Source organism: Stigmatopora nigra, chromosome 8 (genome assembly GCF_051989575.1).
Source record: "Stigmatopora nigra isolate UIUO_SnigA chromosome 8, RoL_Snig_1.1, whole genome shotgun sequence".
In the NCBI taxonomy this organism is placed as follows: domain Eukaryota; kingdom Metazoa; phylum Chordata; class Actinopteri; order Syngnathiformes; family Syngnathidae; genus Stigmatopora; species Stigmatopora nigra.
The window spans coordinates 8729159-8742916 of record NC_135515.1 but is presented as its reverse complement, the minus strand read 5'-3'; the positions used below and the strand labels follow the sequence as shown (position 1 = coordinate 8742916).

The 13758-nt window shown below is 40.8% G+C and overlaps 2 protein-coding genes across 3 annotated transcripts; both read left to right on the top strand.

The window, feature by feature from the left end:
• The first annotated feature begins 565 nt into the window (after positions 1-565).
• On the top strand, positions 566-7087 carry rilp (Rab interacting lysosomal protein). 2 transcript variants are annotated; one of them, XM_077723462.1, is made up of 8 exons: positions 566-1131; positions 1719-1845; positions 3504-3625; positions 4585-4770; positions 4903-5066; positions 5479-5601; positions 5724-5798; positions 6439-7087. In XM_077723462.1, exons 1-8 carry the CDS (start codon positions 802-804, stop codon positions 6551-6553), a joined length of 1242 nt encoding a protein of 413 aa, XP_077579588.1. In that variant the 5' UTR covers positions 566-801; the 3' UTR covers positions 6554-7087. The 2 variants fall into 2 exon arrangements, with proteins under 2 accessions (XP_077579588.1, XP_077579587.1); XM_077723461.1 differs by having other exon boundaries at positions 1716-1845.
• Positions 7088-7363: 276 nt separating this feature from the next.
• Positions 7364-13749, top strand: scarf1 (scavenger receptor class F, member 1). The gene is made up of 11 exons (XM_077722231.1): positions 7364-7782; positions 8039-8100; positions 8402-8503; positions 9104-9644; positions 9707-9925; positions 10201-10329; positions 11228-11334; positions 11413-11524; positions 11684-11808; positions 11885-12022; positions 12222-13749. Exons 1-11 carry the CDS (start codon positions 7682-7684, stop codon positions 13235-13237), a joined length of 2652 nt encoding a protein of 883 aa, XP_077578357.1. The 5' UTR covers positions 7364-7681; the 3' UTR covers positions 13238-13749.
• Positions 13750-13758: the final 9 nt, after the last annotated feature.

Sequence of the window (13758 nt, the reverse complement as noted above, 5' to 3'; positions counted from 1 at the left end):
CTAAGAAAACTTAATTCACAACATTTTATTTAGTAATTGCAATGAGAAATTGTTTTTCAAAAATTATACAAACATTTTTTCCACTCAACAGCACTATTTCCAGGCAGCAATCTTGTAAGGTTTCATCGCACTTAAATATCAAAATAATTGAAACATTATTACTCCTCCATCCAGACTTACCATCAGCATCCACAACAATACTGCAACTGCAGAAAAGTCAATATCCCATCCCAGATAGCTCAATTGATAACCTTTAAAATATTTGTTATACAAATTGATGTAAAAAAAAGTTAAATTCTACACAATTTACTACATTTCAATATATCAAGACTTGTGCCGCCAAGCTGATGGAGAAGCACTGTTACATAATTATAATATATAGGATAATAACATAATAAAATGTGCAACACAATGTAGGCTGATCCCAAGCGTCACGTGTGAGCCATTTTCAATGATGTTTTCATAATTTTCCAAATTTATAGATTCAAAAAATATATATAAATAAAATATGGGCTTTTTGTGTGCTGTTGCACGACATTGGTTAGAAAAGTGGGAGGATCCAACTGCGGGGACAAGCCAGTACAGTGTTATCATGCAGTTTAGTAAACACAGATGTCCTAGTTTTTCACCGCCTGTCTTCTATTTTTGTGCCCGCACGAGCAGGTTGATATTCGCCTAATCTTACCTTTTCATTATTCATTTGATTATCATTATTTTTAAGGGTGATCGCTCCGATGAGGCGCCTTTGGATTCGTTGTAGCAGAACGAGAGCATGACAAGCTGGAGACTTCGTGTTCAGACATGGAGCTACCTGCGTCCCACAACGAAGTCAAGCATGGCTGCTTCGACAAAAACTGCTCATCTCTGTCGGTGGACGACGTCTACGAGATCGCTAAAGTGATCGGAACTGAGTTAGAGAGGTTGATCGATGGTTATGGCCAGGAGAGCGTCATGGGCCTGGTGCCCAGAGTGGTCAAAGTGCTGGAGCTTCTCGAGAGCTTCACGGCCAGGAATCAAGCGCACAAACATAGGGAAGAAGAACTGCTGAGGACTTTTGAGAGCTTACAGTTGCAGCAGAAGAAAAGAGTGGCCAAGGAAAGCGAGGAAATGAAAGAAAAACACGAAACGCAGGTGAAAAAAAACCGAGTTATAAGCCCCACATAGACATGTACTTACTACTGACAGCTTGTCGCCAATTGTAACAAGAACATCATGACAGTGGTTATTACGTGCACGTGAAATACCCGATGAATAACTCTACTTGTTGACATTTTCCTAAATTGAAAAGCCAAAGTCAAAAAAGGAGGATGGGGAAAAATACTATATGCATCTTAAAGTTATATAACAAAAAGTGAATGAAAAATTGAATTGAGCGCTTTTTTGGTTATTATTCAAATATAATATGATTTAAAGCTTCAAAGTGCACAAATGTACTAAATGCATCATGTATTTTCCTTATTGCCTTTTTTATTTGGGGTTTTCAAACAATAGATCTAACCTTGTGGACATGGAATTTAACATAAAATCAACAATTTGTTTTTGAGCTATTTCATGCAAATTGACAGCACAAGCAAGTTCATTTTATATACACAAATGTTTGTACACCTGAATTATTTTGTTATTTGTAGCCCTCGATTCATTTGCCCCAATTGACAGTTATAGACATCAATTCCATTTCAACAGTGATTTTACCCTATTTTTTCTTGTCTTTCAAGCAGGAGCAACAACAACAGAAGGAGCAGCAATGGAAAAGCAAATGTGAGGGGCTCCAAGTTCAAATCCAACAGCTTCAGGGGGACAATGAGCTCCTGCAGAGCAGACTTAAGGGGAGCCATGCGCATGATGGTACGTCTTTTACATATTAACATTGAAATGGAAAGACGGATTGAATGAGTACACTAGAGGTGCCAGTTACATAGATCACAATCTACCGCCAAGATCTATCAGTAGATGGCACGACAATAGCATTTTGATCCCTCCCCCCTGTCCATTTCCTTAGCTAGGTTCTTATGAATTTAGTGTGAATCGAGAGTGTTTTTTCAACCTAATTCTCTGCCACTCCCATACATGTCTAATGCGAGGTATATCATGACATAATTGCTGAGCTTTGTCAGTGGCCTGTAAAACAGTTACATCATGGAAGGTTAACTCCTTGAAAAGTAGGGGCAAAAAAGTTGAAACACCTCTGCAGTAAGTCACGTGTGATACCTTTTCATAAATGCGGTATAATAGAAGTGCAATCAGTGGATTGCAGTAGGTGCTTCTTGTTTTAGAACAGGTCTCATTGGTTAAACTCTCTGTTTTTGGGACAAAAATCTGCAACCACCCTCTGGAACCGCTTTACTTACCCCTGAATTCTAACCCTAACAACAAAATAGTTTGTGGGAGGTTGGCTCATTGAAAAATAGGAAAAGTCAGTTTTAGTGGTGTCTGCTAATGTTTGCCAGATTTGTGACCTCATTGGTCATCAATCTCAAGTCCGAGGGTGGAGTTGCTTGCTTAACTTGTTTTTTCTTTCTCAAGCAACAAAACCCAAGGAAGAAAGTCTAATGGCTGGAAATGTTTATTTTATGTACTGAATGTGAATGCAAGTACAGGCTCAAATGTCACATTATGTAATATACTCTAGCTGTCATGTACAGTAGTGTCAAAAAATGGTGGCCTAAAATGTTAGTCCGTCCCATAGAAACGTTTCGTACTGTGGGTTTTAATCAGGAGTATTTATACAGTAGCAGATAAAATGCTATGACTTAATACTTTGAAAAGGTACTTGAGTTATTTCACATTTTGTTAACATTCATTTTATTTGCGCGTCATGTTCTCTACCTCAATACAATAGTTAAATATTTTTGTCAAAGTAGCATTACAAGCAACATACTTCATCGTTATATTGACTTGTTTGGTGAATAAATATTAAAAATTCATATTTAAAAAAAAAACTTTTACATAAGGCATCTACATCGTTATGGGAGTGACAAATCACATAATTACATGATTCAATTTTATTATGGTCTTCCTGGATTAAATTATAAAAAATATATTATGGTAGACCCTGGCTTATTCTCATCATGAAATCAAATAAAATGGTGCATATGATAGGTGATACTATATTGCCCAACACTACTAATTTTGCTTGGGCGAGCTACTTGTTTTGATTCGTCACTGAGCGTTTTACCTCAGGCGCTGTCACATGATTCAGCTTCACCATTCCAATGTAACCACCAGGAACATTTGACATTTTCACAAATCAAACAAAAGCCAGGCAGTCATATGACCACACAAATGGTCTCGCCCAGCCACACACAGAAGCAGCAACCAGAATGACACATTTATAAATGAAGTAATGGAGAAATGATGGTGGGAAGAACAGCAATATATCTTCGAAACTACACAAAATAACAACTATGTCATGATGTGCTGTCAAAAATGCCTGCCTAAAATGTTCAAGTTTCAGAGGACGACTTGAATCTGAACTTGAAAAACCAATATACTACTGTGTGCAGATCGTGTTCAGCGGCAAGAGCGAGAAGTGATGCTGAAGTTGAAGCAAGTGGTGGACAAGCAGAGAGATGAACTGAGAGCCAAAGTTCAAGAAATCACCAGTATCTCTAGGGAAGGGGAAGCGGTAAGCAGGCAGAAAATCAGTTTAGCCGCAATCATCACCTGTACTACTTCCTCCCCAGAGGGCATGTTTTCATTACTCTGGAGTTTCCCATTCACTTACAAAAACCAAAACTGTTGATTTTGTTCTTCACAACCAAAGCAAAAATATCTTCTTGGAGTATTTCTCATGACATATCATGTCATGTACAATCTGAGTAATTGAAACTACTCATTATAAGTAATTATTTGATACATTGGCTATTTGTTGCGCTTGTGGTCATTCATTAAAAAAGGTTGCTTTAGTCAAAATTTAAAATTTCTCACATGCTGCTCTTATTTTTGCTTATTTAAATTGCTTAAGCACTAAGTGCTTATAGTCTACTGCTATTGGAAATATTACAATTTATAACCAGTTTTGAGGAGGAACTTGACTCACCATCAAGTTACAACATGTTCAAATTTCAACAGCAACACAACATTTGGATAATAGCAATGGATTAAATACACTAATAAAGGCATTCCTGAAATTCACTTAAAATGTAGTAATTGTTATATTGAGTAGTAAAATGGCATGCCTGCACACAAAGACATCTAATGGCAGTAACATGTGAGAGATGAGATGACTTATAGTGTTCATATATTTCCTGGTTAAGGATTTACTTGTACTTTCGACAAGTTCACGCAGGTTTTCTTCTCATTTGTGTGCAGTTGCAGATTATATTTTTATTGGTACAGACAGCGGTACTTTAGTTTGGAATTGCAGTTTTGTAACTAGTGCAAAATCCATGACTGATCATTGTGAGCTTTATTCTTGCATTGTTTCCTTTAATGAATCAAAGTTAAACTCACAGATAAAAAGACAACTTGAAAAGAGCAATTTCATTTTAATGGGACTTTTTGGTTAAAACAAAGGCTAAATGATAATAATAACTATGTATGTATGGATGTTGTCAGTCATGACAGATGTGTGTTCATGTGCAGCTCCAGGAGCAGTTGGATCGCTTCATGAAGATGAACGCGGAGCTGCGGCACAAGCAGAATGTGATGCAGGCCCAACTCAAGAGCACCGTGGAAAGGAAGGCCGACATGGAGGCCGACCTGAAAGAGAAAGTCAAAGTGATTGAAAAGCTCCAAGTGCAAATGGACAGAACCAACAGCAACGACCATGTAGGACTTTCATTTTTTAACTTTATTTCTTCTGTATAAGAACAAATCAAGAATAATGATGACAGTGCATGTAGTCACACTACATTGATGCAGGTTTTGAATGATACCGCTCCCTTCTTGTATTCCGTCTAGGCCATTCAGAGTCAGATGAATACCATGACGGAGCCTTCAGCGACTCACTGTGATCCTGATCAGCCTGTCTTCACCAAGAAGGAGGTGCGTGACATCATTTTTGAGCGGAATGAGCTCAAAACCAATCTCTTCCTGGTGCAAGAAGAACTTAACTACTATCAAAGGTCAGTAAAATGTCATTTTGTGTTTTAATATTTACTCATCGGCAGCTATTTATGGTAATACTGACAGGCTAATGAGTTAAACAATGTTTGTGCAATCTTTAACTTTTCTTTGGGTGTCACTATCATGCCCTACAGCAGAAATAGAATTCCCATTGTACCACAAGGAGGCAGTAAAGGCAAAATCTGTAGGTCTTGGATTTCCTTCTGAAATCAATTACTAGACCTGGATTTGAATCCAGGACCCCAGTGCTGCGAGGCCGGTGCGCTAAACACTCGCTCCACCGGGCCGCCCAATGCGACATAGCACTGGATGAAAATTTTAGGCTGTTATCCTTTATAGCGCAAATGATCAATGTCATCTTAATGTCTGGTCTCTGATATGAAATTGACAACAATTGGGTCGTGTCTTCAGGGAGATTCTGAGTGAAGAAAGGTGTCCTGGGTTCCTCCTGGAAGCCGTGCGATCTGCCATCACAAAAAGAAGAAAAGTGATCAAAGCCAAGATGCTTGGAATTCCTCCTCCAGAATGTAGCAGGTCAAGCCTCTTTTTCTGTCAACATCAAAAAGTCTAAAACAACATGCTACTTCAGAATTAATTCATCTTAAAGGAAGATAGATTTGAAATATTTTTAATCAATTGTGGCTTTTTATCTCTAGTGATGAGGAAGACAAAGGCCCTGTGACAGAAGTGGACTGTACTGAAAAGCCAGCAGAGTCACGCATTCGAAACCTGTGAGTAAAATCCCATAATATGCACATATTTCACACAATGAGTTAGATTACACAATAGACAAAAAAATGCAAATGAATTGTGAGATTTTTGTTTTTTAAAATACTGTTGCCGCAATAATTTGCAATTTACAGGAAAAGTCATTGGGATATTGAATTTGCAACATCAATTTAAGAATAATCTGACCAACTTTTCAAAACAAAACATTATACTTAACATAACTTTTAAAGAAATGACCATTATAGTGATGGGTTGTTCCTGAAAAGGTTAACATCCTAGAACCTGGCATCCACATGTGTGGACATCACATTTTTGGTTTTCAAAGACTATAATGTTAAATTTTGGACTACATTTTGGACTGGCATCCACTTATGATGTGAACATAATTTTCCTCAGAAACTACATCATGTAGAAAGATAATTCTCGGTTTGAGGTCCCAATTAGCTGAAATATCAAAGAGAAAATAAAAATGGTCAGAAACATGAGTAAATAGGAAACTCCCCTGCGCATTGGTCCTTTGTGCATTAGACTTCCCTCCTATAATCATTAGACCTTCGCAAATCCTCAGTAACTATATTTAGAATTAATCCCCACCCCAATGAGCTGACCTCAACTCTGTCTGTCTGTCTCTGCGTGGTGCAGCTTTGGCTTCCTGACGTGGTCGGCCAGTGGCCGAAGCCCCAGCCACATGAGCAACGCCACTTCCAGCTGGGAAATCATTGGTGACTCAGAGGCCAGTGGCGATTCTCCGCAGTAAATGACCTGAGCCGTGGCTTGGAACAGACGTGACAAGTTTGTTTTAAAGACAATACGATCCCATCACTGCGCTTCTTATTTGCTGCAAGCTTTCTTGAATTATCACAAAGATTCTATATTTCTTTAATTCCTATAATTCCTTTACCTTTTCAAAGCTCATTTTATATCCCGTACGTTTGCTTTCACTCACCAGGAAAATCATTATAATCTCCTCCGTGGGATGATATTTAAGTATAATTAGGTCACTGAAACAAGTATTTATACACATTCTTAATTTTGTTCTACAAACCAAAGACTAACTAATTTACTTTTAAGTATTTTGAAAAGAGGTGCACTCTAACAACGGTTGAAAAATGGAACATTGAGCACTTTTTAAATATAAATTATGAGAACAATATAGCCCAAATTATTTTAATGGAATTATTTCAGAGAATTTTACATATAACACTGTGTTTTAACCCCATCAGCCTTAAACTGTTGCTTGTATACTGTTGGCTTAAGTTGAATTCTATATAAAAAAAATAATGCACTGTCATTGGTTGTCACCGTTTTTTAATTTATAAAGAAAAATACGTGCATAAAAAATTGTATGTGAATGATCCACAATTCCGAATGCCCCCCGCCTACTGCCTGTAGTCGGCTGGGATAGGCTCCAGCACCCCCGCGCCCCTTCTGAGGATAAAAGAATGTTTGCGGACCAATGCTGCTAGATAGATAGTAGATAACGCTTCAAAATCTATCCAAACCAAACTTCATCACAAATGGCTATTGTATGTGCTGAGGTATGACAACACTTCCTAAACTACCTTGTAGCTGTACACATTATCTGAAGGATGACGGGAGCAGTGTACCTTCTGGAAACAAGACAAACGTTCAGGTCGTGTGTTTGCCTACTCCCGACTTGGATGTGTGTGGCCCCATCTTTAAAAAGCCTCATGTGGCTGAATAGAAGGAAGCGACTTCAGCTTCCCCAGGAAATGGGAAGAGGAAACCGGGCGGTTCTGACCCCGACATTACAGCTACAGGACGACTTGGTGGAGAGAGAAAGAGAGCAGGGGAAGGGTGGAGGGCGGCCCTTGTTTAAGGGAGACAGACGCATGAGCTCAAATTTTGGAGAAATTTGGGAAAAATGCCTCTTTTCTTGAGAATTCTGAACACTTTATGCTGCTGTTGGTTGTCCTGGGCACTCACACTGGATCCCGCAGGGAGGAATGTCTGTCACAACCCCAGGTAGGCCATCTTTCAATTCAATATCTGATTGAGTCATGGAAGAAATCTTGAAGTTGACTCATTTAACTGCTTTATGAGGACGTGTTAATTTTCCCTTTCACTGAGTTCATTTCCATTTGGCTCCATTTTCTTACCTGGGTCTACACTGTCTTGTGTGTCTTGTGTCTGTCTTGCTAATACAACCAAGAAAATTCCCGAATACAGGATGAAATAAAGTTCTAATCAAATCTAATCTAGTCCAAAAATGCTTTTACAGAAACCCATCTACCCTTGTGTGCTGCACCGGCTGGCGTCAGGATGGAACAGAGTGCACAATCCGTGAGTTTAAGCGAACAAAATCAGATTGACTTATGTATGTTATTTGTACTATAGCAGTGGTCTCGAACCAGTACTCAAAGGGCCGAAGGGGGTGCAGGTTTTCATTCAAACCGAATAAGCGGACGCCTTTTGCAAGTGTAGTCAGATGATTGCAGTCAGGTGCTACTTATTTTAGAAGACCTGTCATTGGTTAAATGGTCGACGCTGGATCGGTTGAATCAAAGACCAGGACCCTCTGTGGCCCTTTGCGGAATCGGTTTGAGACCACTGTAGTATTGAAGAGGTGCATCTGTGTTTACAGCGGTGTGTGAGGGTGATCAGGCTTGTCTGAAGAATGAACTTTGCGTGTATCCTGGAGTGTGCCGCTGTCCGCCAGGCTATTATGGAGCCCACTGTAAAACACGTGAGTGGACAATTAACATTATGATTTCATTGTATGGGGAGACTTTATTATAGAAATGGTTGAGCAATTTTATTTAGACAATCAAATTAAGATGCTTATCAATGCAATTCGATCATCTTTTAAATGCCGGACAGTTGAAGGAAATGTTTATGTTTAATCAACATGGTTTTAATGTTTTTTTTTTTAAACCCAATTGAATTTCTTTCATTACTAAGTCAGTATGAATAGGCTCAGCAGTAGGATATGAAGAAGCATTTTTTTGCATGGTAAAAAAAATTCAGCCTTTTTGCTTCACATATTCAACTATTGATGTAACTCAAAAAGGCAATTTATCAATGAAAAAACATAAGCATAACTGAAATTTAAGTACATATACAGTATATATGATAAAATAACCCAAGCAAGATATGAACCTGACAGTGCAATGTATAGTAAAGTGAATAGTCAAATAGGTTCAGTTTTTGCCAGTGCACTTTTTGAAGGCATCAAAAGGTCTGACTTCAAACTACATTTTGTGTAAACACAACTGAATCTTCCAATTAAGCCCAACCCCCCCATTCTAATTACCCATAACTTAGTATTTCAATTCTGGAATTTCAGGGTGTCCTCCTGAGTTCTGGTCATCAGACTGCCGTCGGGTGTGCCCGTGTCACCCACACGGGCGCTGCCACCCAGTCACCGGCGACTGCACCTGCGACCCCAACCGCTGGGGTCCCCTGTGTCAGCACGCCTGCAAATGTGGCGACCACGGAGTCTGCCATCCCGTGTACGGAAACTGCAGCTGCGACGAAGGCTGGTGGACATCCACTTGTGCCAAGCCGTGCCAGTGTGTCCCGGGGGGCTCGGAGGGGCCCGGCTGCGACCAGCTGACGGGCCGCTGTCGGTGCCGCAAGGGACACTGGGGGCTGAAGTGTCCAGTCACTTGCAACTGCTACTTATCGCAGTGCAACCAGAGGACCGGCGTTTGCGAGTGCAAAGCCGGCTGGTGGGGGCCCAGCTGCGACCGGCGATGTAACTGCGACCTGGCGCACGGTCGCTGCGATCCCGCCAGCGGGCTGTGCGTGTGCCGTCTTGGGTATGGGGGCGAATACTGCAACCAGCCGTGTAAACAAGGGACGTACGGCAGTGGATGTAAAACCAGGTATGGTGAGTTTAAGAAAGCTTAAAGTTGCATTGACGTGTATTAACCAATCAAATCTTCAGTTGTGGAAGCTGTAAAGGCGAAGAAACGTGCTCGCCCATCGACGGCTCCTGTGCGGCCTGTGAACCCGGCTGGAATGGGACACGATGCGACTACCTGTGCCCGCCTGGTTTCTATGGCGACGGCTGCCAGGAGAAGTGCCCACGTTGCAGAAAGAATGAGCCCTGCGATCCCAAGAGTGGAACATGTTGGAGCTGTGATCCTGGATGGAAAGGACCGAGGTGTGTGAAGCTTTAACTTTAAGTTCATTATGAGGTACAGTACAAAAAAGACGGTGGACTAGTGGTAATTGGTTGGCTTTACAGTTCTTGGGTTCTGGGTTCGATCCTATTAAGGTCACTTTTAATTGCAGCCAGATAAGTGTGAATACAAAAATATTGTCATTTACATAGTTTGTGTACTCTCAGTGCACTCTATCGTATAAGAACAAGAAATAAAAGTCACAGTACAGGCTCATTCATTCATTCAACCGGGCCATCAATCTCTTTCTTACCAGGTGCGAGGTGGCCTGCGCCGACAGGACGTACGGTGAGGCTTGCCGCTTCCTGTGCAGCCCCTGTTACCATGGTGACTGCCATCACGTGACAGGAAAATGTGTCTGTCAGATGGGTTTTCAGGGGGAGAGGTAGGCTATATTCCACTCACATCCACAGCAACATCACCTTTAGTCCAATTCATCCACATTTATACTTTGATTTTCACACACTGCTGGCCTTTTTTTCTATTATGTTCCCCTATTGAAGTGGTCTCAATTGTAGTACATAATTGTCCTTGCGTTTGTGTTTTTATTGCCAGTTCTTTTACAAGCTACATAGATATGGAGGGTAAAATCTTTATATAATTCCAGGAAGCTGAGATCATTCCAATTCTGGGTGTGTCACCTGTTTGAAAGCCTTGGATTGATAAATACAATTTGTCTTTCTCGCATACCCAGCAACATTTTAAGGCCACCGAGGAGGTGTAAATAGAGGTAGTTTAATTTAAACTGTGGGCTAAATGCTGAGTAAAGATGAATACATTAATGGGTCTGGATGGATGAATTATAGACAGTATTTAAAAGTTTTGATCCCTTGCTAGGAGTTTTTATTTTGTTATTATAGTGCATCATAATTACAAATAATTCAATAGAATTGAATGTTTTTTTGGCATTATACAAGTATAATGAGATTCAAAGCTTCACCACAAAGTGCACAAATAACAACAACAAACAGACGAATGAATAATAAATAAACTAGTAAAAAAAATAGTCAACACAACAACAAACAGATAAACAATCAATAAATAATGATACATCATAAATAAGTAGTCAACATGTTAAATAAGTAGTAGTCATTTCCATACAAGGCAAAAAAAGGTAAAGACAAAAACAATAACCCGAAATCTGCTCACGGGCATCCTTTCATGAGCTATTTTATAGTATGTATAAAAATAGAGATGACTCATCCCTTAAATACAGAGGCTATACTTCATTTTGCTGGGGTGGAATGACATCATTGTTGTTTTTCTACCCAAATCTTTTTCAGTTGTAATAATACTTGCTCCGTGGCTCATTTTGGCCAAAACTGTTCTTCAGTCTGTTATTGTGGAGAAGGGGTTGACTGCCACCCAGTCACTGGTGCCTGCCCAAACAGTATGTCTGTCATCCATTTTCTCCACGCCTAGTCAATGCATTTATGTACAATTTATATGTGGTTTTTAAATATGTCAGGTGACCGAAGTGCTCTATTGGCGGGTCTACTAGTTCCTCTGTTCCTGTTGCTCCTTGCTATCTTCTGCTGCTGTCTTTGTTGTGGAGGAGGCCCGGCAGATGGTAAAGACAGGTCAGGACTCACTACCACATTCAAGTAATTCACATTCTAAATCAGCATTATTCATCAGACAAGCTGCAAGTTGTTGATTCCATGTTTCTCATTTGTATATAGAATAGAATTTAATTGTAAAGTGTTGTAGAACCACCTTTAAATCAACATCCTTTCCAGGAACACAATGGTAGATGGAGATCTGTCAGTACGGATGAAATATCACGTCTACAGTGTCCTGGCTAACGTTGGTGCTGCTCTACCTTGCATGTCAGACTGGTCCTCTGGCCTCCCTCGAGTGACTGGTCAGTCTTAGTCATTATAATAACTCACTTATCCCTTTTTGAAAATGCTAATGTTTATGTTTCATATTTCAAATAGTGTCTCATCATGACCCTGAACTGACCTTCAATCACAGTTTCATTGAGCCTCCTTCTTCCGGCTGGGTGACTGACGGCTCGTCCTTCGATAGCGATGAGGAAGAGGGGGAGGCTCTCTACTGTGTCCCCCCAAGAGAAGGTAGTATACTTCATTTTTCTGACTATAAGTCGCACCAGCTAAAAATTGTACAATGTGGAGGGCAAAACACAAAAATACCCTTCTCATATATCTGCCAATCCCCAAAAAATTACAAACCTGCTGGCCTGGAAATTGGACTATTTCACATTGAGTTTTTTCAGTGCAAAGCTTCCAAAATTCCTCTTCATGTCTCTAACAGACAACCTTGGAATGGAGGCCAGCCACTTCCAGGAGATGAGCTCCAAGTGTAACATGCTCCTGGACCCGTGCAGCTTCAGCACCGAGGACATCACCTCCCCCTTCGATATCCCCCGCACTTCCAGCATAGCCAAATCTAAGCGACCGTCCGTCTCTTTTGCAGAGGGTACTCGCTTTAGTCCCAAAGAAAGGCGCGGCTCGGCTCAAGACGCCGCTACTCTGTCTGGAAACCCTCGCAAATCCAAGCCCCCTAGGGGAGCTTTGACACTTCCCTCCAGACCGGATGAGGAAGTTGGAAATGAGGCAGAAGAGAGGGAAGATGGTATCGAAATTCAGTTGACAGAACACCAAGATTTGAGCAGCGAAGTCGCCGACCAAGATCAGGATGATGGTAAAAAGTCCAGCGACATGACCCGGACCGCGTCAGGACGCAGACGCACCATGTCCAACACGGCTGCTCAACAAAAACTATCAGTCCTTCCTACTTCTGATAATCCTCCCGGCGTTTCAAGCAAGGTCACCACCGTTTACGTGACAGTGGGCAAGGCGGGAACCACCTCGGAAGGCCCCGTTCAAGCCATGTTGAGGAGACTCGGAAGCCTTCAGAGACAAAAAGAGCGCGATCCTGGCAAAACCAAAACCAAGGATGCCGAAGCTATCTCCAAACCGCCCAGGAGGAAACTGGGTGCCCGGAGAAGCGTATGGGAGCAAGGTGGGCCTTCGGGAGCTGAGCCTGCCATTGCTAAACCCGTGAGGAGGAAACGAGCGTCGCAAAACGCTTCTGCTACTACTGACATGGGGTCTTCAGAGAGCATTCCTCTCAAAAGACCGCTCTCGTCCATTTTGAAGCGCGTCCCAGAGGGGGCTTCGGCAGAGAGTGAGGTGCAAACTGAGAGTGGATACCTGACTGTGGGGCCAGTAGAGGACGCTGCCGCTCTTATTGAAGGTGGGAAAGATGAACCTTGCTATGAAAATGTTATGATTACACATTCTTATACCTCAAACACAAGCGGCTAAGTCAAGGGTGGTGAACAGGTTAGATACAAAGAGCCAACATTTTAAACTGTGAGAGTTAAAGAGCAACATCTTAAGTCAAAATACAACCTCTTTTAAATATAATTTATTGTTTTTAAATGGGCTCTGGTGTATTTGAGTGTGTTTTAAGAGGATAAAAATAAGAGAAACATGAAATGGGGCATAGAGCCATGATATATACAAAATTTAAGAAGCAATTTATGTTGGCTGGGAGCCGCATGCGGCTCGATAGCAATGTTCAATGGTGGACTATAGAGTATATGTACCTGGGATCTCCATGTGTGGACATAATTAAAATTAAATTCATTTAAAAATGTAAATCTTTTATACTATCTACCAAAACACAGGAATAAATATTTATAGTACATTATTACTTATATAATGCAATAGTCATAGAAGTTTTTGCCATTGTAGATTTTGGTCATTGTACTGTGGTGCTTTCACAAATGGAAAAAATATGAGGGAAAATAAATGTGCAGTTGAATTGTCCTAAATATCATTAG

Coding starts and splice junctions, on each gene's coding strand:
- scarf1 (XM_077722231.1), top strand. CDS start 7,682: ATGCCTCTTTTCTTGAGAATTCTGAACACTTTATGCTGCTGTTGGTTG. Junction 9,926..10,200: donor CCTGGATGGAAAGGACCGAG/GTGTGTGAAGCT, acceptor CTTTCTTACCAG/GTGCGAGGTGGCCTGCGCCG. Junction 11,809..11,884: donor TGGCCTCCCTCGAGTGACTG/GTCAGTCTTAGT, acceptor TATTTCAAATAG/TGTCTCATCATGACCCTGAA.
- rilp (XM_077723461.1), top strand. CDS start 802: ATGGAGCTACCTGCGTCCCACAACGAAGTCAAGCATGGCTGCTTCGAC. Junction 4,771..4,902: donor GAACCAACAGCAACGACCAT/GTAGGACTTTCA, acceptor TATTCCGTCTAG/GCCATTCAGAGTCAGATGAA. Junction 5,799..6,438: donor GAGTCACGCATTCGAAACCT/GTGAGTAAAATC, acceptor TGCGTGGTGCAG/CTTTGGCTTCCTGACGTGGT.